Source organism: Chinchilla lanigera, unplaced genomic scaffold (genome assembly GCF_000276665.1).
Source record: "Chinchilla lanigera isolate Chin_1 unplaced genomic scaffold, ChiLan1.0 scaffold00045, whole genome shotgun sequence".
NCBI lineage: Eukaryota > Metazoa > Chordata > Mammalia > Rodentia > Chinchillidae > Chinchilla > Chinchilla lanigera.
The window spans coordinates 10,716,085-10,741,670 of NW_004955446.1; the positions used below are offsets into that span (position 1 = coordinate 10,716,085).

At 36.4% G+C, this 25,586-nt stretch overlaps 1 protein-coding gene across 1 annotated transcript in view; it reads right to left on the reverse strand.

The window, feature by feature from the left end:
- Gpbp1 (GC-rich promoter binding protein 1) overlaps window positions 1-25,291 on the reverse strand; it is a gene marked incomplete at its 5' end in the record, with an annotated part of 55,900 nt that extends 30,609 nt beyond the window's left edge. Inside the window, 2 exon segments of the mRNA XM_013518445.1 lie at window positions 7,276-7,395; window positions 24,368-25,291. Coding sequence (XP_013373899.1) covers window positions 7,276-7,338 — 63 coding nt within the window.
- Window positions 25,292-25,586: the final 295 nt, after the last annotated feature.

Sequence of the window (25,586 nt, forward strand, 5' to 3'; positions counted from 1 at the left end):
TGCTGTTATGTTTTAGATTTAGTAACAGTAAAATCAAGGAAGTTGATGTAGAAAATGTTATTTACTCTAACACTCAGTATATATCTGATGTTATATTCCATTGAAATTTCATTTTCATGCTAAGTGGACACTGTATATTGTAATAGGAAGTTCCTGACAAAGAAGACAGGTGGCAAGTATGATCTGCAAAACAGGAAAGAAAAGCTAAGCACACGTAGTGTCAGGGTAAGAGATATGTGTATGAAATATGCTGTTGTCATATGTGAAGACTGCCTTTGGTGTGATAATTGAACCAAAGATTATTTCGGTGGTCAAGTTTTGTTTGTTTTCATTGTAATTCACATAGGGATTTATTTCTGCTGTTATTTTTTTAGATTCTGTAAGCAGGTAAACAGCTGATGTTGAAAATGATGTTTATTCTGCATACTCATTACATATTAAAATTTAGTATTTTATTGATATTTCTCCTGTTAAGTATACATTGTTTAATAAAACTCATAAAATTAAAAATAGTAACTCATCAAAAGAAATATTCCTAAAAAATAAACATGGATGTTACATACCTCCACAATGCATTTAAAAAAAAACGGCCATGATTCCCCCTGGGGGAGCTATAAGCAACAATATTCACCATCACCACTTAATATTAGTCTATACACTTCTGCCAGGCACACCAAGAACACAAGGCCTTAACCATTTTATTTCTATAACATTTCTTTGGATTGGGTTTATGCTGCAATTTCTTCCAGCATAAACAGGATAAGAATGAAGTCAGGACATTTAAGGAAGGGGTGCAATAAATAATTAACATCATCATCAACAAAACACTACAGAGCAAGCTTTTCATAAATAGACATCTCAATGAACTTTACTACCAATGTGAATTTTCTCATCCTCAACCTAAAAGTATAAATATAACACATTTTCTATGCAAGCTAACATTGCTCACACTGTTAAATGTTAGTACATTATTATTAACCATAGTTTTTTAAATGTTGCCATTAAAGAAAATTAATAAAGTACTGTATACTCTTATCTGGCCACAGATACAAATACGAAAATATATTCTTCACTGTAGAAATTTGTAACATTTTATTTCTTCTTGTTTAAAAAGAAAAAAATAATACCCCACTTTCTGTTTTCATCTCCTACCATCCACCTGCACTTTTAATACCACACCTCTGGGATCTTCTTTCTTCAAATAATTACTGCTGCAAAAAGATTCAGCAGCCTGTTTACAGCAATTACTTTATCATCTCTCCCAGGTAAGATGATGGGAATAAGAAGCATCTAAACCAAAGGAAATTTTCTAACTATCTAAATTTTTCAGTCTCCATGACTACTCCAATAGTCCTTCAAAATAAAAAGTTACTCTTGAAACTGCATACCAGAGCTTACTACAGGAACATGAAGTTGAAACTTCTGGTTATATATGAAGTATGATCAAAAATTACAGTGAATGCTTAAATTTTTAACATTTATTGAAATTACTGAAAGATACTGCCATTAAACCCACTCAAAATACTGCCCTCTTCACTTCAAACACACTTCTCATCACTCTTATCACTTTCTGAAGTAGTTCTGGTCCTCTTTTGTAAATGTCTTTAGTTGCCCTGCCATGGTTGTGCAGGTGTCCTGAATGTCTTCAAACATTTACCTTTGTGAAGATAACTGATTTTGGGGAAGAGCCACAAGTGGCATGGTGACAGATGCAGTGAATATGGTGGATGAGGACACATTGTAATGTTTTTATGAGACTGCCTTTCTGTTGAATGGGATGTGGTAGGGACATTTACCACATTTTGGGTCATACCTCATAAGACATGAAAGAGAACTCCATACTGTCTACACCATGTACATGATGCATGGGATAAATTTGTCCAAAGTGAGGGAAAATTTTCATGGGGGTTAGTGGCAGTGTCTTTTTCTACAATAACTTTTAAATTTAAGTGTTCACTCCATTTTCAGCCACACTGCATATCTATAGGCATTCAAAAATACTACGTAAAATTTACTTGCCATTATGCATCACAATCAATAGTTCAAAATCCAGATAAAATCAGCCATATGCAGTTTAGAATTTCACCACATGAGGGGGCTAAAATTCTATCTATCTCAAAATCACCATTAGTACAGTTGTGAAAATAATTTTACCCTTAATTCTTTACATCACTTTTCTAAACAAAAACAAAAAGCAAACAAAAAAAACACTACCATGACAGTAAAATAGAAAATACAACAGTAATGAAATCCTGTCCCATTTATTCAGGACAAGATTACAAGGGAAGAAATGATACAAGTCTCCAGTGGAAAACAAGTGGTTAATTATAAATGAGAATTCATGACTAGTGATTTTGAAAAATGAAAGGATAAGGGACAGAAAAGATATAATTAAAAATAGTATCACTAAAACGCCTGTGCTTGTGTTCGTCAAAACCACTTGGTTAAGGAAAAAGAAATATAAAATACTGCTACAGTAAAGAATTATGATTCATAACAACTTTCTGCAGTTAACGTTCAGTTAGAAGACTTTAGAATAAACTTCAAAATTCTCAAAATCAAGTCAATATCACCATCATCTTCATCATTACCATGAGGGTCTGCACATATTAATAGGTTTTAAAAAGCAGTAAGGATTTCATTACATATTAACAATTATCTGTATTTACCCCAAATTAACATTTAAAGGAAAGAATTAAGTATTTCTTTTACCAGTTTGCAACTTTATTTTGCAGATGCTATTATTGTTCTTTATGCAAACCATGAGAGTCTTTAAAAATTAAAATTAGCCTAATACTTATTTCAGAGAAACCGACAAGAAGAAATAAAGTGGGAAACGCAAACCCATGTGTATCCAGGTTCTAAATCTGGCCTGAGAAGAAATAATCTCTCCTGAAAGCATAAGAGCAGCTGGAGAATAAAGCAAATTCTAGACAGCTAAAGGAGGGAGAAATAGAGAAAGAGTAACAAGAGATCTTGGTATCTTAACCAGTAAGTCTCCATTTTTTAAGTCCCTTTTTTACTTAAGTCTATGAAACAAAATTTTCAGTCATTTTACAGAATTCCAAAATAAGTCTTCTGTAAATAAAACAGAACAGCAGATGCATCCTAGATTCTAGTCCAGGATAACACTAATTAGCCATGTGAAAACAAGCGAGTTAACTTTCCAAGTATAAAATGGAAAGGTAAATTCTTTAAAGAATTGTAAAGAACTGAGAATTCCGCCAGCTCAATGCATCATTTCCAATATAGTATGAGCCACATTTATTACAGCCTGACAAATCCTTTTTCGAGAAACAAATTTCCAAAGTATATAATCATTCTCTTAAGAACTGGTTTTAATAAAGTTCTCTAAGACGTGTTTGTACACCTGAAGTTACTAAATAAATGTCTCACTCTAATAAAGCTTAATCAGTAGCCCAGCATATATACTCTCCAGATACTCTCGCCTGGTTCCTCTGCACTACAGATGAAACAAAGTAGAAGACAGATGTTAAGTGAGGTACACTACTGGGAGGTACATGCTGCTAAGTGTTTCCATCTAAAGCACTACCAAAGAAAAAAAAAGTTGAGTTTTTTCTAACCAAATTTGAAGTTTTTATAGCTTAAAATCACCAAAAAAAAATTTTTTTTTTTGGTCTTTTTGAGACAGGGTCTCGCCATGCAGTTCAGGCTGATCTTGAGCTCACTTTGTAGCCCAGGCTGGTCTCGAACTCACAACAATCCTCCTGCCTCAGCTCCTGAGTGCACACGCCACCATGCTGGGCTAGAAGTAGTGTGTTTTACAGGTATACAATCAGGTTTTTGGGGTTTGTTTTTCGTCTTTTTTGAGATGTTTTTCGTCTTTTTTGAATTCACTATGCAGTTCAGGTTGGCCTTGAACTCATTTTGTAGTCCAGGATAGTCTTGATCTCACAATGATCCTCCTGCCTCAGCCTATTAAACACTGGGAGTACAGACATGCACCTCACCTCTAAAATTAAAGACTGCTTAAGATGTACACACAATAAATGGATAATGTTTTCTCTTCCTTCATGTAATACAGAGGCATCAATAAATCACTTGTTAGATAAAATAAGGTACCTTCAGAATAACTGTAAGTATAGAGCCCTGTAGAAAAAGCAATTATTAAGTTGATCTCTATTCTAACAGCGTGTGGTATAATCAGGGTCTCTGTTCCTGATTCCTGGTCATACAATTTAAAATCTCTAAGTAGAATTCCTAACTGATAGTATATTATCTTCTGCTATTGATAATGAAGCCCTTTAACCCATCTGGGCTTATGCTAATGAGGTTAATTAGAGTGGTAGCCCCCCCATTGTCTGAGGAAGCTCTGAATCTCCTTGTCCAACACAGTACTCTATCCATTCACATCCTTTATAAAAAACAGGCGAAGTATGTATTTCTGAGCTATATAAGTCATCCTAGCAAATTAATCAAATCAAATGGGAGAAGGGAGTGTGGGGGTGGGGCGTCCCCAGAAACTGTTGTTCGTAATCAACTAATCAAGAAAACAGGTGTCATGGACATCAAGAATGTGAGAACCCCAGGGTAGTGGTGCATACCTGTAATCTCAGCACTCAGGCAGCTGAGGCAGGAGGATCAACATGGTTCAAGGCGAGCCTGGGTTACAAAGTGAGTTCAAGGCTGGCCTGAACTGCATAATGAAACTCTGTCTCAAAAAGACCAGAAAAAAAAGGGTGGGGGGCATCTACTAGGACTGAAACTTTAATCTGTAGAAACAGAGATAATGTCAGAATTCAAATGAATTACAGTATACTCAGTTGGTATACACTGGTATATAGAGGAAAGCACATCTGGTCAAAGAACTGTTTCATATTTGACAGCACAGAAAAAAAAATTTTTTTTCCTCTTTTGAATAAGGCAAAAAAGACAGAAAATCTATTAAACCTAGTGTTTGCTCACTATATAGATTCTTTAGCCTAGAGAAGCCAAAATATAAATTTTATATGTACAATGAACACAGCTAAACTGAACCCAAATATAAATTATAAAAGAAGCCTCAAGTGGTAAGAAATTAACTGTTAATTATGAAAAAAGATGATTAAGAATTTACTTTTGTAGAAATAAAGGCTTGAATTCTTTACTATCAGCTCCTTCTCCAATTTCCTCATTATTCTGAGGCCAATATTTAGACCACTACATCTGTCTGTGGTTGTTCTGTATGTCTGCACACCAGACAATGATAAGAAACCCATTAAAAGTTACCAACAACCACCCCCACTAATGAGGTGAAATAATCAAAAGGATTTAACGAAAGAAACAGAGTATTTCCCAGTTTTCAATCAGACTACTGGTTCAAAGGAATCACTAACAGGCTCACAATCTATGTGAAGAAAAGCCTACTACTAACACATTGGAAAATTTTCTTATTTTCTTGAAAACAGATGCCAACTCCATACAACAATATTGGATATCTGTAAATATATTTGTACAAAATATGGTTTTGTTTTTAAATAAAAGGAACACTTCTTGGTGAGTGCTTTAAAGTTAACATCACTCCTGAAACTTTAGTCATGTGCCATTCAAAGCCTTATTTATATGAAGAAGTTTTCCAGCTACATGCGTAACACATTTTATACAGGGAAAAAGTAAAGCAGGTTATCAGAATAGTATAGAAATTTTGAGTCAATGTTTCTTACTTAATTGTGTGCCCTTGGGGAAATTTTTATTATTTTTTGTTTTTATTTTCATTAGTACAAATTTGCAGCACATTAATCATTACATACATCATGGGGAGTTTAAATGTTTTGTTTTTAATAGTTGGAACTGTTAAAAATTTTGAACTACTAAAACTCAAGAACTCTTAGGAACTCTTGAGTCACAACCTACTATCCCTCCCATCCACTCTGTGCAATTAAGACAAGTATCTTAAAAAGACTTGGCTCCTTGACCTCTTGGCTCCTAAACAAGAGGTTCTAGCTCACTGGCAGAGTCAGGACGCCAATACTGAGATCTTATCTCCTCCTAGTAGAACTGAAGAGGCCAAATTCCAGGCGAGCAGTCAAAAAAAGCAGGGGTTCCTTTCCTTATCTTCCTATTTCCCTTTCAAAGAATGCAGGCTCTATTTCAGAGTCATCAAACCAATCAATAAGGGCCCCAGCTGTTCTTGGTCCAGCTGCCTAAGATTTTGCCTATGGTAAAAAGGAGTTTTTAAAAAGAACTGACTTTATTTGAAACAGCACAAGAAAGTTCAAGCCTAACAATGCTCTTGGAAATGATGGTGATTTTTAGTAACTAAAAAAGCAAGAACACATCAGTAGCTACTCTCAGTGAAAAGCAACAAGCTAAACCATTAGGTTAGCTGGTACAAAGAACCAGGGAAAAGATGCAGCTAAGATGAGCACTACCAGGGTCAGAACCTCAAAGTTTGGCCTTAAAAACCACTCCTTACTAAAACTGAATCAGAGGTATGAGCAATTTATGCCCCAGGGCATTGCTGAAAACAATACAGCAATCAACTAGCAATTAATAGAGCCTTGGGGCTGGGGACAGAGCTCAGTGGCACAAGTGCCTGCCTGGCAAACACAAGGTCCTGAGTTCAATCTCCAATACGGCAAAAAAAAAAAAAAAAGAGCCTAAAATATAGGTATGACATAAGAATAGACATGTTTACAGATTAGAGAAAGACAAAGAGCTACCGATCAAACCAATGCCCTTACTAACTCAATCACTTCACATTCCCTCTGTGGGAAAAACGTGGTTAATATTTAAAGTGAATTCAACAAGAACTAGGAATAATTCTGATCACTAACATCCATGGAATTATGCTTAAATTTAATGTTTGGCAAAGCACTTTTCAAACTTTAAGGCAGAGTACGTATACTGGGTATCATCACTACTTAACAGAGAAGTATCAGGTAATGAAAAAAAACAGCACAGAAAAAGCAAGATACGTAAGTAATATTCACAACATTTGACTGGTATGAATTAAAATGTGTAGAAACTAGAATGTTAGAGAACAGTTTTGAAGGAAATGGTTTAATTTGCTCATAGTATACTGAAATCCTACTTTTTAAGCTAATAAAACCAGTAACTATGTATAACAAGAATATAAGAACATAACATAAATGTACAATATTTCTGTGCAAGGCTATTATGCCTCTTTTATTTTTATTTTGCTATGCTGGGGATCAAACCCAAGGCTTCATACATCTAAGCAAGGGCACTAACACTGAACCAAGCCTTTACATTTCTATTACACTTTCACACAACATAAGCAAAGGAGAGGAACATAGATGCAGGAAAGAGTACCTTTGTTGACGATGGTGGAGTAGGAAAATTAAGCCAGGCTGGAGCAAAGTCATGCTGCGCCATTTAGGTCCAGTCTCTCCAACTCAGTGAAACAAGGCTTCAACACCTCATGGCAAGTCCCTGTCACACAAAAATGGAAGGAATTAGACCTGCAGAACCTGGCCAAAATTAACTCCTTACACTAAACTCCTTTAAATTACAATTAGTATAATAGTATATAAGATTTCATTTAAAACTGTTAAATAATAATTCTAAGAGGCCTTTGTTCTGAACTAAGCTCCCGCACTAGGCCCCAACAGACCAGACCGAAAATCAAAATGGAGTCACTCCTTACTAAAGTTCCACTTCACTAAACTTAGAAACTAGGTTTTTATGTGGACTTCCAAGAAAAATAGGGCCAGCATATTAGCCGTATTTCCCAAATCAGCAGCATAATGAAGTTCCTTCTACACATTAATTCTTCTTTCCAAAAGTAACCTGAAGCAACCTGGTATTAAACCAGTTACTTTTCTCTTGTTCTTCTTCTCCTTGTCCCCACCTTACCATACTAGACTGACTGTGAAGTCACCAATCTTTTTTTGTTTTTTCCAGCACTTTCCTGTCTGTAAAACCAACCTATGCTCAGTCCATCAAAATGGTTATTCTATCTTATAAAGATTTTAAAACACCAAATAAAACCAGTTAAAATCCTTAAAATTGTAAATATGTCTTTTCACACAATAAAAACCTAGAAAAGCAAAACTATAATGATGAATACTAAATCAGCTGCAAAGGCTGGAAGGGATGACTGCAAGAGAAGAAAGAATTTCTTGGGCAATGGGACATTACCTTGACTATGATAACTATACACATCAAAATTCATCAAACTGTACATACAAATCTGGTGACTTTTGTGTAAATTCTACCTCAGAAAAGCTTATTTTTAAAAATCAAATAGACAACTAGAACAACTGCTTTCCTGATACAAATATAAAGTACACAGTACCATCAATGATATATCGTATTCTTGCCCATAATCCAAATTTAATCTAAAATATTATTAACTATGCATTAACAGGAAATTCAAGAACAATAACTTAAAGTACACCTGGGCAAGGTAATCCAGAATCACAGAATGTTCTACAGGTTATGAAACAAAGGGGAAAACTCTAAAGCTTCACTAACTGTTAGTTACTTGCTTTTATCACCAGGGCTGAAAGTCACTAGCTAAGCAATATTCTCATTAGTTTTACTATAGACAATACTGCTGGCATACAGAGCAGGATCAAGATGGTAACAACTGCCTAAGCTGTTTTTCAATAACCTAAAGGTAGCTCAAAATTGGCTGAAACCACTAGATCTTCACCTGGATCTACGAAACTTTCTCATGTTCGACCTTTTGACATCACACGGCCAAATCAATACCTTGAGAGAACACTTAACACCACTGTCATTTTCTGAACATACATCCTATGAGAAGCCATGAAGTTTGATTATACAGCACATATACATACCACTGTTTATTCTTCTAACCTCCAATCATGTTTCTGCATGCCTTAGACCACCATGCCTTGTTTTTAATCCCATAAATACCCTCAATCCCATCTTCAGGGATATAGATTTAAGACTTGGGTCTCGATAAAACTGGGCCACCTTTAAATAAACACTTTCTCATTTGCAAAAGTTAACTAGCATACAGCACCACAGACAATACTCGTCTAGTTTGATAATAAATAGTCTTGTTTCAATAAACATATCAGTGAAATATATTGTATATACCTTGCATGGATCCAGTGAAATAATGTGCCATTTTTTAATATACCAGTGAAATATGATGTATATACCTTGTATGGATCCTCTTAATGCAGTTTTAAAAAAAGAAAATAATACAATAATGATTTTGAATGTTTCGAACATGAGAAATCGATAAATGAGGTAATGACTATGTCAATTACCCTGGATCTTACCATTACACATTATACACATGTACTGAAATGTCACAGCCTGCCTCATATACATGTACAACTATCATGTGCCAAAAAATGATAGTTTTACATATTTTTGTAAACCCCAATCAAAAACTTAAATATGAAACTCTTGAAAGAAAATATGGGACGAAGCTTCAGGACCCTGGATTTTGGAACAGATTTTTAGGTGACACCAAAACCATGAGTAATAAGACAAACATTTAGTCCAGTATTTAGAATATATAAAGAACAATTACAATTCAACGAAAGAGACAACTCAGTTTAAAAATAGGCAAATGACTTGGGTTGATACTTCTCCCAAGAAGATCTACAAATGGCCAATTCAGTACAAAAAATGTATTCAACATCATTGGTCATTAGAGAAATGTGAATCAAAACCACCATAATAGTTTATACCTATTAGTATAGCTATATAATCAAAAAGAGGGTAAGACAACCAGTGCTGGCAAAGGCATGAAGCAACTGGAACCCTTGTACATTGTTCGTGTGAAGATAAAATGGTGCAACCACTGTGGATAATACTTCGGCAATTCTCCATAAACTTAAACATAGAATACTTTGGAGTACACTCAAATACTTATACACCAATATTCACAAAGCAGCACTGTTCAAAGCAGTCAAAAAGTAGAAACATCCCCTGTCTATAAATAAATGAATGAACGAAATATGGTATATACATACAATGAAATGCTAACTATAAAAAGGGGTGGAATACTGGTACATACTGAGTACAAACCTGGAAAACATCCTGAGTGAAAGGCAGACACAAAAGATTACATAATGTATGTATGATTCCAGTTATATGATCTATAATACATAAATTCGTAAGATACAAAAAGCAGATGGGTTGTTGCCAGGGCTTGTGGGGAGGGCAGAATTTCATAGCAGTAGTTTCAAAACCCTGGGGTTGTGCTAAATTCCAAAACTAAATGGCTAACTATGTGACTTTTTTTTTTTTTTTTTGTCTTTTCTTCCGGTACCAGGAATCAAACTCACGACGACCTTGTGCTTGCCAGGCAGGCGCTTTGCCGCTGAGCTAAATTCCCAGCCCCTATGTGACTTTTATCTCTAAGAAAAATTGGGAGCATACAGTACTACAATTACCCTTGATTACAGTAAACCATAAATCTGGGTAGATTTAAGTATATGTATTTGAGGAGACTCCTCAAATTTTATTAATTACAACTGTGCAGTAAAATAGCCTGGAACACTTTAAAAAGATTAAAGGGAATACAGTATCACAACTGAAAGACCAATTTGACATGTGTGCCCCAAGAGAGAATGTCACAAAGCAAACAGGTACTATAACTCTTCTGTTATATTCTACACCAAAGATGTATAATATCAATATAAGAAAAGCCAACTTCAGATATTCTAAAATAACTGGCCCAAAATCTTCCAGACTATCAAGTCATAAAAGAAAAATGAGAAAAGAAAAAAAAGGAAGGAAAAAATGGAAACAAAGCCTTTGTAAATGGGGAGGAAAGGAGAGGTTGAAGACAGCGTAGTGAAATGGGAAAGAAAAAAGAAGTTGTATCATGTACAGGTGCATATTCTCTACAATGAATGATATCATTACATACACCTAAAATGTACCAATAAGAATCACAAAAATAAAAATAAATAGGGCTGGGGATATAGCTCAGTGGCCTAAGCACCTGCCTGGCAAGCGCGAGGTTGTGAGTTTGATCTTCGGTACGACAAAAATAAATAAATAAATAAAATAAAAATAAACAAATAAATATAAGAAAGTATTTTTAAAAATTTGATCAAGCTATGAAACATGTTCACTATTTTTAACAGTAAGTTAACTTTGAGAAGTATGCTCTGACCTTTTATTCCACTAAATTGTTTGCTTCACTGTTTTAATACAATAAATTCTACTAGTGTTTAGCAGGTATCTAATGAGTATTAAGTAGTTTCCAGACTTCCCTTGATCTTCTCTGTAGATTCTAATTCAACAGTACTCAGGCAGAGCCTAGAAAGCTTTTTAAACAAACACAAAAGATAAATAACCTTAAAAAAAAAAATCCTTGCCTAACAAGCATGGCCTCTAAAGGTAGCAAAAAAATTTGATTGTTTGCCTGTTCTAGTTTTGGTCATGAAATTATCCAATTATTTTGCCCTGTTAGCAAACTAAGTGCTTAGTCACAGATCAAACTATTTGGGGATTTAGCTCAGCGGCACAGCGCCTGCCGGGCAAGCACAAGGTCGTGAGTTCGATTCCTGCTACGGGGGGAGAGGGGGGGAATCTAGGGATTTACAAATATTCAACTTTAAAAAGGATTCCATTCTAATGCCACTTTTACTTGGAATGTTGTTACATACCAATCCTCTTCAGTTTACCCATAAGTTTACCATTGCTCTTCAGAAAGGTTCCTCTTAGAACCTTTCTATGCTTTAATCCCTGGGGCTGGGAGGGTTGTCATTAAAAAATAGAATAGGGAACCAAGCATTGTAGTGCATGCCTGTAACCACAGTAGTCTGGGAGGGTAAGGCAGGAGGACTGCAAATTCTGGCCCAGCTTTGCCAACTCAGACACTCAATCCTGCTCTCAAATATTTTTTTTTAACTTAATACTCAAATTTGAATCTTACTAAGGCAGCAATAAATGAAATGTTAAGTGAACAACTTCAAACTTTACAAAGAAGACTGTAGGGGGAAAAGAAAATCATTCAAGGCTGGATGTGTAGTTTAGTTACAGAGTGCCTAACTTGTCCACGCCCCTGGGTTCAATCCCCAGCACACAAAAACAAAATGAAACTGACTTAATTCTCTACCCATAAAACATGAACAGTACTCCTTCAAGTAAACAAATTTATACTTACTAGATTTCTTGTTCCTCACAAAACTGAAGCATGATAAATCTTTCCTAAATCAGCCTACGGGATCCTCTTTTAAGGTTTGATAAAAGTACACTTTAATTTATAATTACACTGCAAAAATGTAGACTAATTGGGATAAAATTTAATTCAAATAGACGCTTACTGAATGGCCAATATGGGCTAAGCAACCAGACTTGGAGGATAATCCTATCTCTAAGAGCTAACGTGAACAAACACAAGTAATTTTAAACAATTTGCTGCTTCAAATCTTTTCAGGTAAATGGTAAATACAACCAATTATTTATCAAAAAAGTGCCAACATTATCAGAGTTCAAATACAGTAGGATCTTAGAAGAAAAAAAAAGCTAAAAATAGCTTCAGAAGCAGCGGAACTGGAAACGTTTGTTTTTTTGGCTTTTTTTGGTTTTTGAGACAGAGTCTCCATTCAGGCTGGTCTGAAACTCACTACATAGTACATGCTGGTCTTAAACTAGAGACAATCCTCCTGCCTCAGCCCCAGAATGCTGGGATTACAGTGAGTGCTGGGATCATAGTTACCACACCCAGTGAAAGGGGTCTTTATTTGTAAAAAGCCAAAGAGACTCCTGGGGTGACAGGACAGGCAGGCCAGCTTTGCATGGGTCAGGAGCATTTGGATAAGTGAGCTTGAGTAGGGGGGATGCCGTCTGAGTACTATGTCACCTTGGGCTCCCTCAGAAACACATGGCACTGGCTCAAAGACAGGGTAAGCTGTGAGAGCTTCAGCTTCCAGTAATTCTGGAACAGGCTCCTCCTTAGCATTGGGAGAGTTTCATCAGTGCTGCCTGCAGGTATGACCAGGGGTTCCTTCTTGCCCGAGCCATGGGGTCGAACTTACTTGATGACCCCTGGTAACGCAGGGCACCGGGGCTGGAGGGTACCCCCAGTGCTGAGTTTAGTCTCCTCCTGCAGTGCGCCTTCAGAATGGAAATGCTGGCTGCTGTTAATAGTAACTGAGATCCAGCAGGATGAGAGGATCACTACCTGCACAGGATTAGCAACCTTGCCCCCAGTGCTCCTAGCCAAGGGATCTCTCTGCTCCATCACTTGCTTGTTACTGACACCCACCTGAAGATTCTTCTCAGTGGTTACCATCACACTCTTAATGTCATCCTTGGCCTGGCTCAACTCAGGTCTCACGCCAGCCAAGCAGGCAGTATTGGGGTCTGAGCCTAGCACACAGTGGACCACCTCTTACGAAAGATTTAAGTAATATATCCCAAAGCTACAAAACCAATAAATAATACAAACTGGATAATATGAAACCAAGTTCTCCTACCTCAAAAGCTGTTTTTTTCACTATTACTGTGTATCTCAAACTTTCTCAAAGAAATTACTGAAAGTTAACAAACATCTCTTGCTCACTCCAAAACTTTATTGAAAAATAGAAATAGCCAGTCTTCAAGTCTTGTTTTATAACTTCTGAAGTCTGTCTTGTATAATATATCCCTTTATCTTAATATTATGGGAAAAAAAACAGTACTTACCAAGTAAATACTTATCCAAGTAAAATATCCTTCAATCAAAAGGTTTTTAGTTACCCTTCAGGTATCTTACACTAAGCACTGTGGCAATGGTATGATCAAAGTGTTACCCTAGATAAACTGACAGTTAATTAGTGATATAGAATTTAACGTTTTTTGTGTTTTTTGAGTACTAGAGGTTGAACCCAAGGTCTTGCGCATGCTAGGCAAGTGCTTCTGCCACTTAACTACACTCCAACAACTTTCTTAAAAACAGGGTTTATAACTTGAATCAGTGATTACAAAGGAGATGCTATACTATTCTTTAAGATAAAAAGGTGGTGTAGCCACTGTTAAATTTTCAAATTTGTTCAGTCCTTGACTCAAAACTATAATGCTTCATATATTGCTTCAATTAAGCAGAAAACTTTCATTGACAGATGGATAAATTTATTGCTATTTCTTTCACCTCACAAGAAGGAAAGACAGGCCAAGTAAGCAAGCAAAGAAACAATCATTTTTTGTTGAAGAATTTAAAGTCAGGGGTATTTTTTTTTAACAGACCTCATACAACTGCTGGGAGCTTCCTTTCTACACATGTATATTAAACCATTCTGTAACAAATATATCTGAAATGAAGTCACTAAACTCTCACCAGTAACAAATGGTTCGACTGTATTGTGGGCATTTCTACATTCAAGTACAGAAAGTTGTCTGGGGATACCTCCTAGAGGGCCTTCAACAGCACAAGGATGAGAAATCACAACTTTAACTCAGCAGGGCAAGGAAATACTTGGAAGTTTTAAAGTTATAATTGTCTGTAAATGTGCTTTCAGAAAACAATTTGGTGGCAATATATAAAATGAGTAAGAGAGGGAAGAGAAGTCATCCTTGAAGTCTTGTCTTATGCAATCCACTAAACACTATTTGACCCCTCTACCACATTTCTTCCCAGGGCTAACCCGATACACCAAACTGGTTTCTCTTACATTCCTATCGCTATTCCTCCTGGGAATCCTTGTAGGGCTCTGCTCACTCAGCCATATTCACTTTTCTGAATGTCTAGCCCTAGAGTTCTAACTCCAGTATATACAGCACATATAAATACAATGACATGCAAATATGGGAGGTAGAACAAAAGGGAGGGGGGCAGGAGAAGGGACTGATTTTGGTTTCCTCAAAACTGTAAGTAACCATCACCACAGAGATGTAACTTTTCAGGTTTCTGTAATTTAGTAAATCATTAAATAACCACTGTTCCACACACAAAACTCCTAAGTTTTTATCACCTCAACATGAATCACCAAATGTATTTAAAAAGACAGTAATGTAAGAAATCATTAAAAACTATTAATACAAAGGAAACAAATAATTTAACCAGCAAGATATTTAAAATTCCAAGAATAACTTCTAGAGAGACAAAAAGAAAAATAGCGCCCTCCTACAACAATTTTTTAAAAAAATGTTTTACATGAAAGCAAAAAATATAAGGCTGGGCAAGGTGACAAACTAAGGCTGGCGCAGGATCCAGGTCAGCCTGGGGAACTTAGTGAAATCCTATTTCAAAATATATATATATTTTAGAGGCAGGGTTTCAATATGCAGTTCAGACTGGCCTTGAACTCACGATGTAACCCAGGCTGGCCTCTTATCTTACAGTGATCCTCCTGCCTCAGTCTCCCAAATGCAGGGATTACAGACAACACATCACCATGCCCTGCTTGAAGTATTTTTTTAAAAAGGGGTTGGGGAGCTCAGTGACAGAGTGCTTGCCTACAAAGTGCAGGGCCTAATGAAGCTTAATCCCAAGAACTGCAAAAAATAAATATATAAAATAACTTGAGCAAAAATTGTAAACTGTTTTTCTTTTACATTTCTCCCTTCATTGGGAGGCCTAGTCATCGTTGAGGAACAGAATGCTCACCAGTCTGCTTTACTAAAGTTCCTCATCTAAATTTGCAAATTAAGGGTCCATATTGATCCTTACTTCTCAAATGAAAGCAGATAATGCATAAGTGTTATAAGCTGTGGATTATTACATAATTTTTTTTTAAACTTTCAATTCTGTTTAGAACATCCCCACAGATCGCAAAGTTGCTCTACTAGACAACTCTGAGGATAGGGTGAATCCATTTATAATTTACTTTAAGAATATCTAGAAAAAATAGTACTGACATCTTACTTCTCAAGTGATCCTCACAATTCACTTTATAAATAGAAAAAAACAAAACTCAGGGTGGTGGCACAAGCCTAAAATATCCCTGTACCCTGGAAAGCTGAGGCAGGAGGATCTCAAATTCAAACTCAGTCTGAACAAGTTAGGGAGACCCTGCCTCAAAAATTAAAAAGGGTTGGAGATACAGCGCAATGTGAAGGCCCTGGGGGGTTCAATGACTAGTATTACAAATAAAAAAAGAAAACCAACCAACGAAAGCCATTTTACCCTGGTCTGAAAGTTGGACCCAGTGTAGTAATGAACTTTAAATACAAGCATATCTTCCTCTATGTTATGGTACTGAACTTTTATGTGTGTTTAGTAGTAAATGATCAACCCCCAGAACATGCTAAACATGTACCAGATCACTTAGCTATACCCTCAGCATCCCATCTTTATCTTTTAAAAATGTAACTTTCAGCTAGGTGTGGTGGCGCACACCTATAATCTCAGCACTCAGGAGGCTGAGGCAGGAGGATCTGAGGCAGGAGGATGGTTGTGAGTTGGAGAGCAGCCTGGGCTACAAAGTGAGCTCAACGCCAGACTGAACTGCATAGGGAGACCCTGTCTCAAAAAGACAAAAAAGAAAACTGAAAAAGTTGGAACAAATGTCACCTCAACTCTTACCCAAAACATGGTACAGCTCAATAGAAGGGTATGTGCTTTTAGCATGGATGAAACCTGGTTCAACCACTAGTGCCACAAAATGAATTTATCAAAAATAATCATCAAATGGGCCCAAGTTCAAAAGTTGGGAAAAAAAAAAAAAAAAAAAAATAGTGTATCCAAAAGGGGAAGAAGCCCTTTAGGTATGACACAAAATCCAGAAGTAGTAAAACTACACTGATATATCCAACTATAAATGCATAAATACAGTGCTCTATATGACAAAATTTACCCAAACTAAGTTTAAGGGCTCAACTTAACTATGGGGAAAAAAAAGACCTCATCACTTGTAGCAGAGAAAGCCTGATTTACTTTCATACAAAAGATCTTACACAGGGAAAGTGTACATTTTTGTTTAAAACAAAGGCAAAATGCCTAAGGAAAAAAGGCCTTATCCCATTATTGCCAGAAATTTAAGATGATATGTAATGAAGAGCAATTTTTGTAATTCAAAATTACACTCTCACTTGTAAAAATGTAACTTTCAGACGTGGTGGTACAAGCCTATAAATCCCTGCACCCTGGAAGACTGAGGCAGAAGGATCTCAAAATCAAACCTCAGTGCATTTACTCCATATTCATAAGAATATTCACTACTGTTCATAAAATAAAATAAGCCAGGCATGGTGGCATATGCCTGTAATCACAGTACTCAGGAGGCTGAGGCAAGGGGATCAGAGTGAGTTGAAGGCCAGCCTGGTACTATATAAGCCAGTCCAAGGCCAGCCTGCATTACAAAGCAACTCTGTCTCAAAAAAAAAAAAAAAATGTAGGGCAGGTAAGCCTGCTATTGTAACAGAAAAAACATATATAGTTGTGTATGCATACGTAAAGTCCTTCTACAGAAACATAAGAAATTGGCTTTTTTATAGAACTGCTGGGTTATGAGAGGAATGACATTTCTCTAAAAAAATCTTATACCTTCCATAATTTACACTGTGTATATAAATTTAAAATAATTTAAAAACCGTTTACTATGACTCAACTTTATCATTTCCTGCATCCTTATTGTCTTAACATAATGCATATTTTTCTGAAGCTCAGTTAGGCAAAAGAGCAATACGAAGGCTGGGGATATAGCTCAGTGGCACAGTGCCTGCCTGGCAAGTGCAAGGTCAAGTTTGATTCCCAGAGCCCCCTCACCCCAAAAAAAAGCAATCATCAAAAAACAAGCATATTTTAAGAAATAAAATGTTTTTAAACAAACCTAACCCTATGCACAAGTGTTGACAGTGCTTTCTTTCAAGACAGGCAAATGACCTATAAAAGGCAGTCTGAAAATTTATAGGAGTGTTTGTCTTCTAGACTGACTGTTGTGGCACATGTTGAATTAATTACTGTAAATGTCTTTCCCTTTTATTTACCTTTCTTAATTACATGTATCGATTATTTTTATCATGTGCTATAAGGAGATATTTTAGGCTGGGGATTTAGCTCAGCGGCACAGTGCCTGCCTGGCGAGCACAGGTCATGAATTCGATTCCCGGTACCACAAAAAAAGCAAACAAAAAAAAACAAAAAAAAAAGTATAAGGAGATACCTTAGAAGAGTTAAGCAAATAGGTAAAAGGAACTCAAGCGTCCATCAACATATGAGCAGATAAACAAAATGTAATAAATACATACAACTGAATATTCAGCCTTAATAAGGAAAGAAATTGTGACAGATTCTGCAACATGGATGAGCCCCACTAACATTATGATTAAATAAAATAACCAACCACAAAAAGACAAATACTATGATTCCATATGTTTGAGGTTCACCTGAAGATTTCTCTCAAAATTCAGAGACAGAAAAAGGAGCTGGGAACAGGAGAAAATGGGCAGTCACAGTTAATAAGTATGTAGTTTCAGTTCAGGAAGATGAAAAAAGTTGTAGTGATGCATGGTGGTGACAGCTGCACAATGTGAATGAACTTTACACCACTGAACCACACACTTAAAATGGTATTTTTAGCTGGGTGTGGTGGTGCATAACTATAATCCCAGCACTCAGGAGGCCGAGGCAGGAGGTTCGCCTTGAGTTTAAGGCCAGCCTGGGCTACACAGTAAGTTCAAAGCCAGTCTGAACTACACAGCAAAACCTTGTCTCAAAAACCAAAACAAAATGGTATTGTTTTAGCCAGACGTGATAGTGCACACCCATAATCCTAACACTCTAGGAGGCTGAGGCAGAATGAGAAGCAATAAGAGTCACTGGGCATGGTGGCATACGCCTGTAGTCCTAGCACTTGGGAGGCTGAGGCAGGAGGATGTTGCGAGTTTCAGACCAGCCTGGGATACAAAGTGAGCTCAATACCAGCCTGAATTGCCTAGCGAGACCCTGTCTCAGAAAGACCAAAGAAAAAGAGAAAAGGGCTGGCAAAGCAGCTTAGTGCCAACCTCTGAGTTTAATCCTCAGTACGGGGGTACTATTAATTGTACCATAATTTTTCTAATTCATCTACTACACTAATTGGGAAATTAATTCACAGCAAAAGGCAGTGGGGCCAGGGCTAGCAAAACACTGGACTGCAGTGTACAAGACCCAGTGTTGGAGGCCTGGCATTAGATTCTAGCATGCCAAAAAAAGCAAACATGAAACATAAACCTTTACCTTCATGTACTGTACAGCGGTTAGTGGTTAGAAAGGTAAAAATCTTTAAATCTCCTAAATCCATATAAATACAACATATACTTCCTTCCCAAACTGTTTGATAGTCCAATATTCTATATGTGGAACGAAGATTATGCCTATTTATGAGGACAACTAGTAGGCAAAGGACTACCTCCTATTGTGGTTTTTACATATAGCAACAAATCCTTTAACAAAAGGTAGAGCCTAATTCCCCTTGTCTTGATTTAAAACTAGACTTGATTTAAGACTTGCTTCTAGCAGACAGAATGTAAAAGAAGTGACTAGGTCATAAAAGGTACTGCACGTTTCTTCTCAGATCACCTGCTCTGGGAAATCCAAAAGCCATACTGTAAACACACTGAGGCAGCTCAAAGAGATCCACGTGGTAAAAAAGTGAGTTCTCCAGCTAATACCCAACATTAACCAGCAAACCCTCTGAGGGTACATTTTAGAACACATTCCAGGCCCCAGTCAAACCTTTTCAAGGACTGTAACCCTAGTCAACTATCTTCACTGAGATTTTATTAAAAAATCTAAAGGGAAATGAACAATTAACTAAACTGTTCTAGTTTTCGCTAAAACAAAAAAATGAGGAAAAAAATAAAATATAGTTTTTAAAAGTTAATCTGAAAATTAAAGGGCAGAAAAATCAAAGACCAAAAACACTGTGTTCCCCAGCCTGTGAACAGAAAACTGGCTCACGGAAAAGATACTGCCAGGCATGGTGGTGCACACCTGTAATTTCAGCTCTCAGAAGGCTGAGGCAAAAGATCGCCCCTGAGTTTGAGGCCAGCCTGCGCTAAACTGTGGATTCATAGCCAGCCTGAATACAGAAGGGAGACCCTTCTCAAAGAACCAAAAATAAACTGGGTGTGGTAGCACACATCTTAATCCCAGCACTCTGGAGCCTGATGCAAGATGATTACACTTCAGTTCCAGACCAGCTTGTGCTACATAGTGAGCTCAAGGCCAGTCTGAGTTCAGCCTCAAAAAACAAAGGAAGTGTGAAATCTTATACAAACTGATACAAAAACTAATAGCTTTATCTTTTGAGGGGTGGGGTGCCTAACAAAAAGGGAAAAGGCAAGCAGGTAAAGTATGAGACCTAACTGAGGGCAACCCATTCCTGACCCCTCCTGCATCTCAGGAGTTATTCCTAGTGCCAATGTTTTCCACAAATTTTCTGAAAGACAGACAGACAGAAAGAGACCCAATCAAAAAGGGTTATCAGTAATTTTAAACATTTGTTTTTCATGAGGGTCCTATTGAAAGTATGGGACCTATACTCCCAAAAGCATATGTAAGTGCCACAAAATAACCATTTCAAAGAGTTCTCAGAAATCACTGTCTCTCACTTCCATCCACATACCGAAATAAGAACCTCTGGTGTATAAAACAGAAGGTAGAAAACACAGCTTTGTCTCTGAGGGAGAGTGGGCAGAACAGGGGTGAACCCAAGAAATGCAAGCAAGAGCTCCAGCCCTTTTTATTTCTGAGATGGGGTCTCACTAAATTGCCCGTGCTGGCCTTGAATTTGTTATCCTCCCTAAGCCTCTATAGTCAGGACTACAAGTATGAGCCAATGAGCCTGGCCCAACCTGCTCTTTTCTAACTATGCCAAATACATGATGCTATGGGCTGCTAAATAAAAAAATCAAGATCTGTATTTCAGATAGGTTTTTCCCACCACAGGAGAGATTTGGGGAGGCAGAGAATAGGACGGAAGACAGATGAGTTTACCTGCTTCCTTAGTCAAGAACCAAGCTAGGATAGTAAAAACTAAAAGTGGAGAGACAAAGCTATGTGTATAAAGAACTGGATGCAGGTAATGCTATTAACAGAAACAATAAAAGAAATAGTTTTGATCATGAAAATACTGGTTTGACAAAATAAAATATATTAACCTTAAAAATGTTATGGTTTTATTTATAATAAACTTTACCTTATACTTCACAATTAACAAAAAATCTCCACATCGTATTTTTCCATTAGTTTAATGTGGAAATATATCAAATGAGGGCAAATAAACATACCAGTCACATGTGTCTTTTTCTAGGTATTCCATATACTCAACTAAGTTTGCTTCCCCTTACCATTTTTCTTACCCCAGCCTAAATTACCCTTACCTGAATCTAAATTGTTACCTAAACATTTTCATCAAAAGTAAAACAAACCACATGTACCAACTCCCTATGATCAACTTAAATCATTACACACTGCAAACATGTACTAATAAAAATTAAAAAACAAACAAAAACCAGACAAGATGGTTGGGCAGAAGACATAACCTGGCCTAGGTTTAGAATCTATCCCTCACATGCTTGTTGTACTTTCAGAAGTTTAAATCCTTATTCTTTTCTCCTCCATTTCTCCCAATTTTTCTTTGTTTTGCACACTCCTATTCTTTTCCTATTATTCCTCCCTTCCTCAATTTTAATGTACCAGCAGAGGGCTTTTTGTTTTGTTTTGTTGTTTTGGAGGGTTTTTCTTAATACAAGGTCTCACAATGGAGCCTGGGTTTAGAACTAGCAATCCTCCAGTTTCAGCCTCCAGATTGCTGATCAGCTGCTTTAAGCAGAAAATTCCATGTAGTAACTTCAGTTCAAACAGAGAAAAATTAAAACAAAGCTATATGAACTTAGCTCCACACCTATGCAAAGAGGCTATGGGTGAAATCCAAAACCACGTTTTAATTTTTAGGTCATCACCCTAGTAGCTATTAAACAGTAAAACTAGTAATTTCTTTTCTAGCTCTTACCCTCCCCAAGCTCCACTAGCAGAGCATAATCAGTATCAACCAATGAGAACCAAAACCATGTCCTTAAGAAGACACTGTCAATATGACACAGTGAATGATTAAGAGTATGAGCTGGGTTAGGGTGATAGATCCTGCCTATTGTGTGTCAGGCCAACACCTAGTACTGCCAAAGGGTAAAAAAACAGAACAGCAGAGTGCTATGGCCAGCACTGGACTCGACTACTTGGAATGTTGGTCAAGACTATAATTCTAACCAAGTTACTTTCTGTCAGTCTGTCTTCTTAAATCTTAATTTTCTCACACCAATGTGATTATAACAGTACTTCCCTCATAGTGTTACTTTCACAGATTAAGATATGCTATGTACACAACAAAAACACAACACCATTATTTATTACCTATTAATGTTAACTACCGCAATTAATTCTAGACCTGTAGTTTGGATTATAGGAGAAAAACTGGACCAACAGAGATAGAAAGAGGTACACATAGGGCAAAGTGGGGAAGCAGTGCAGCAATTGCTCCAATTAAAACTACTGATACTATATACTTCAATTCCTCAAAATTATTAAAAATACTGGCCAGGTATGGTGGCACACTGTCTGTAATCTCAGCACTCAGGAGGTTGGCACCAGAGAATCTCGGTGAGTTCAAGGCCAGCCTGGGCCTTATAGCAAGACCCTGTCTCAAAAAATAAATTAATTAAAGTAAAATATTGAAAATATCAAAACATTCACATAAGGAAAATCTGTCTTTGAACAGTAAAGTTCACAAACGTCACACTATTCAAGGGTTAAATTAAAAATCCTAGTCCCTGGAATAATTTACCTTGATCCTAGTGCTTGCGCTAACACTATAAATAAAAGAAACAAAGAAAATTACAAATAAATGTTATGCAGCTCTTTTTAAACAATAAAGATCATATGATTACAGTCCAACTTCTTAATTATATCGGAGACACATATTCTCAAGACAAGTAACTTGAAAAACCATTAACTGGAATGCATAAAATACTTCCAAAGTCATCAGAATACTCTCACCAATTTTTATACAAATTAATACTGAAACTCAATTAGAAACTACTAAACACAGATCTAATAGAGAATCACATATGTAACCTCATCTATTACAACAGGGAATTGTCAAACTCTAATCTCAATTTTACAGCAGATACTAAATACTACATATGAGTATGTGAATACTTAGTAGACTCTTGCCTCTTTTGTTCTAAGACAGCTAAGAATTCAACAGGTTAGCAAAAAAGTTCAGTTTAGAAATAAATGAGCAATTGACTAGTAAGTCATCCTCAGAAAACTCTTCAAAGATTGCAGTCTTTCATCTCAGAAAGATAATCAGATGAAATAAACACTAACTGTACCAATACTGATATTCCACTAACATTGTTTTAAAAACAATGTTAGTGATTTCTTTAAAAACATCCTGAGTGCCTGAATTAACTGAAAAAGCAAATGAAGGTGTGGAAATGGCAGGAGATCCTAGGCCTGACAGTAGCCTGGGCAACTTAAGGAGACTCTGCCTCAAAATAAAGTAAAAGAAACAGGGATGTAGCTCTGTGATAGAACATCTGCCTAGCATGCTCAAAGCCCTGGGTTTAATCATAGTAAACACTATTAATAAAGACAATTCTGCCATTGCCAAGGACTTCTAAAACTGTAACCATTATTAACTTCTCAGAAAAATGCTTTGTTTATAAAATTAAGCTAGTATAACACTCCTGGTTGAAATACATATTCGTGTTATTTTTAAAGGTTTTTTACATTGTTGTTTTCAAACAGGGTCTCACTATATAATTTAGGCTGGCCCTGAACTCACTATGTAACTCACACTAGGCTGGAACTGAAGAGATCCTCCTGCCTCAGTCTCCAGAGTGCTGGGATTACAGACATGTATCACCACACCAGGCAATTAAAAGGTTATGAATTCAGCTTGCTGAGTTTCTCTGAGTCTTTCCTGGTAATAAGTCTTCTTCTTAAAACTAAAAACCTAATTTGAAATATAAAACTACTTCAAAAACTGTTTCAAAAACAATTTCTATGAGGAATTAAAATGTCAGCAACAGTTATGCCCTAAAACACAAGCTGTAAAATATCAGATTACAAACCAAAACCTGTAGTACAGCTTATTATGTATTTCTAAAATGGAATCTAAAAACAAAATCTAAACTCACATTTAGAAATAAACTGGCTATCAAAACGTATTTAAAACGTAAAACAGCTAAGTAGACACGTATGATTTGTTGTAATGGAACCACAAAGCCTAAGTTAATACTAACAGATACTTCAAAAACACAAAAACTTGTAACACTATTATAAATTTGTAATACTCTTATGGCTTCTTTTTTTTCCTGCATTTGAGTTTACACAGACAACGGTTAATGGTTGTTTTCAGACTGTCCAGGAAACTGAAGCCAAACAATATTATCGTAAGAAACTGAAACGTTTCCAACAATAACAAAGGATAAATTTGACTCTCATTGCAGTTTACAAACGAACATTTGATTTGCTCACCATAATAGTACTTACAAATTCCAACAGGACTGCACAAGAAGGTGTTGATTCTTTCTCTGTAATCTTTATGTTTTCCAGTTTGTTTTTTTATTTTGTATCCTCTGAAATATCCAAGTTCTTTGAAGATACTTAACCTATGACTATTTGACATAGAGTTATTTCAAGTCAGCTACCCATACTTCTCTTTTAAAGTTTTCATATGCCTATCTCCAAAATTAGCCAAGTTCCTCGGATTTTAAGATCAGTCTTCTTTATTATTCCATGTACTTGTCACTGTTGTACACTCCAGAAGAAATATCCAAGAGTCAAAAAGTAGAAACAAAAAGAAAACTTCACATCTGAAGAGTACTTCTAAACTTCAGCATAGAGACACAAATAGCTATCTCAATACTACCACGCTGGAGGGAAACTGCAACATCTTAAATTTCCCTGTAAATAAAAGATAAGAACAAAACTCTGTATTCTTTCAGTGTCTTCATCTAGAAAAGCTGTTCCACTGAGACACGGGAAGGATTGAGGTCAGAATATCTCTAAAACTTTTAATAAAGGTAAAAATAAATTGCCATGAAACTTCAGCAATATTTAAACAGTAATTTGAAACTGCTGAAATTACTCAGTACACAAATCAATCATATCTTACAGTTTTGGCTAAAGAACACCTACAGAAGAGGTGGGGGAACCACCAGCTCAAACACTTCAGCCAGTTATATAATCCGTTTGAACCAAAATACTGATGAAATGTCTGGGTTTCTTTCTGAGTAGCTTGTTGAATTGATAGTACTATCAATTCACTTCAGAGACGATTCCTGCCAATTCTAATAAACTTCTGGGGCAAAATTACCCAAAAATAACTGTAATCCCAAAATGGCCACATGAAGTATCCGGGGCCTTTTACACAAAATCCAGGAGATGATCTTCACATCTGAGCAATGCAGTCACCTGTAAAAGTTATAAAAACAAGTTACACACAGTTTTGATTTTGAGCTAAAAACCAATCCCCACTTTAAAGTCAATCTCTGGAGAGAAATTTGCTTCTCTTTAACCCTAGGGGAGCCTGGAAAAGGGCTGTGCCTAAATAAGCACTCAGTAAGTCTCGGAATGGAAGGGGGGCGGCACGGAAACACGTAGGACAATTGCCGATCTGAACTGTGAACGTGATCTATGTACAATAAGAACAATATACACTTTTGAGTAAATATTAAAACTACGAAACTGGCACACAGTCTTATAAAAG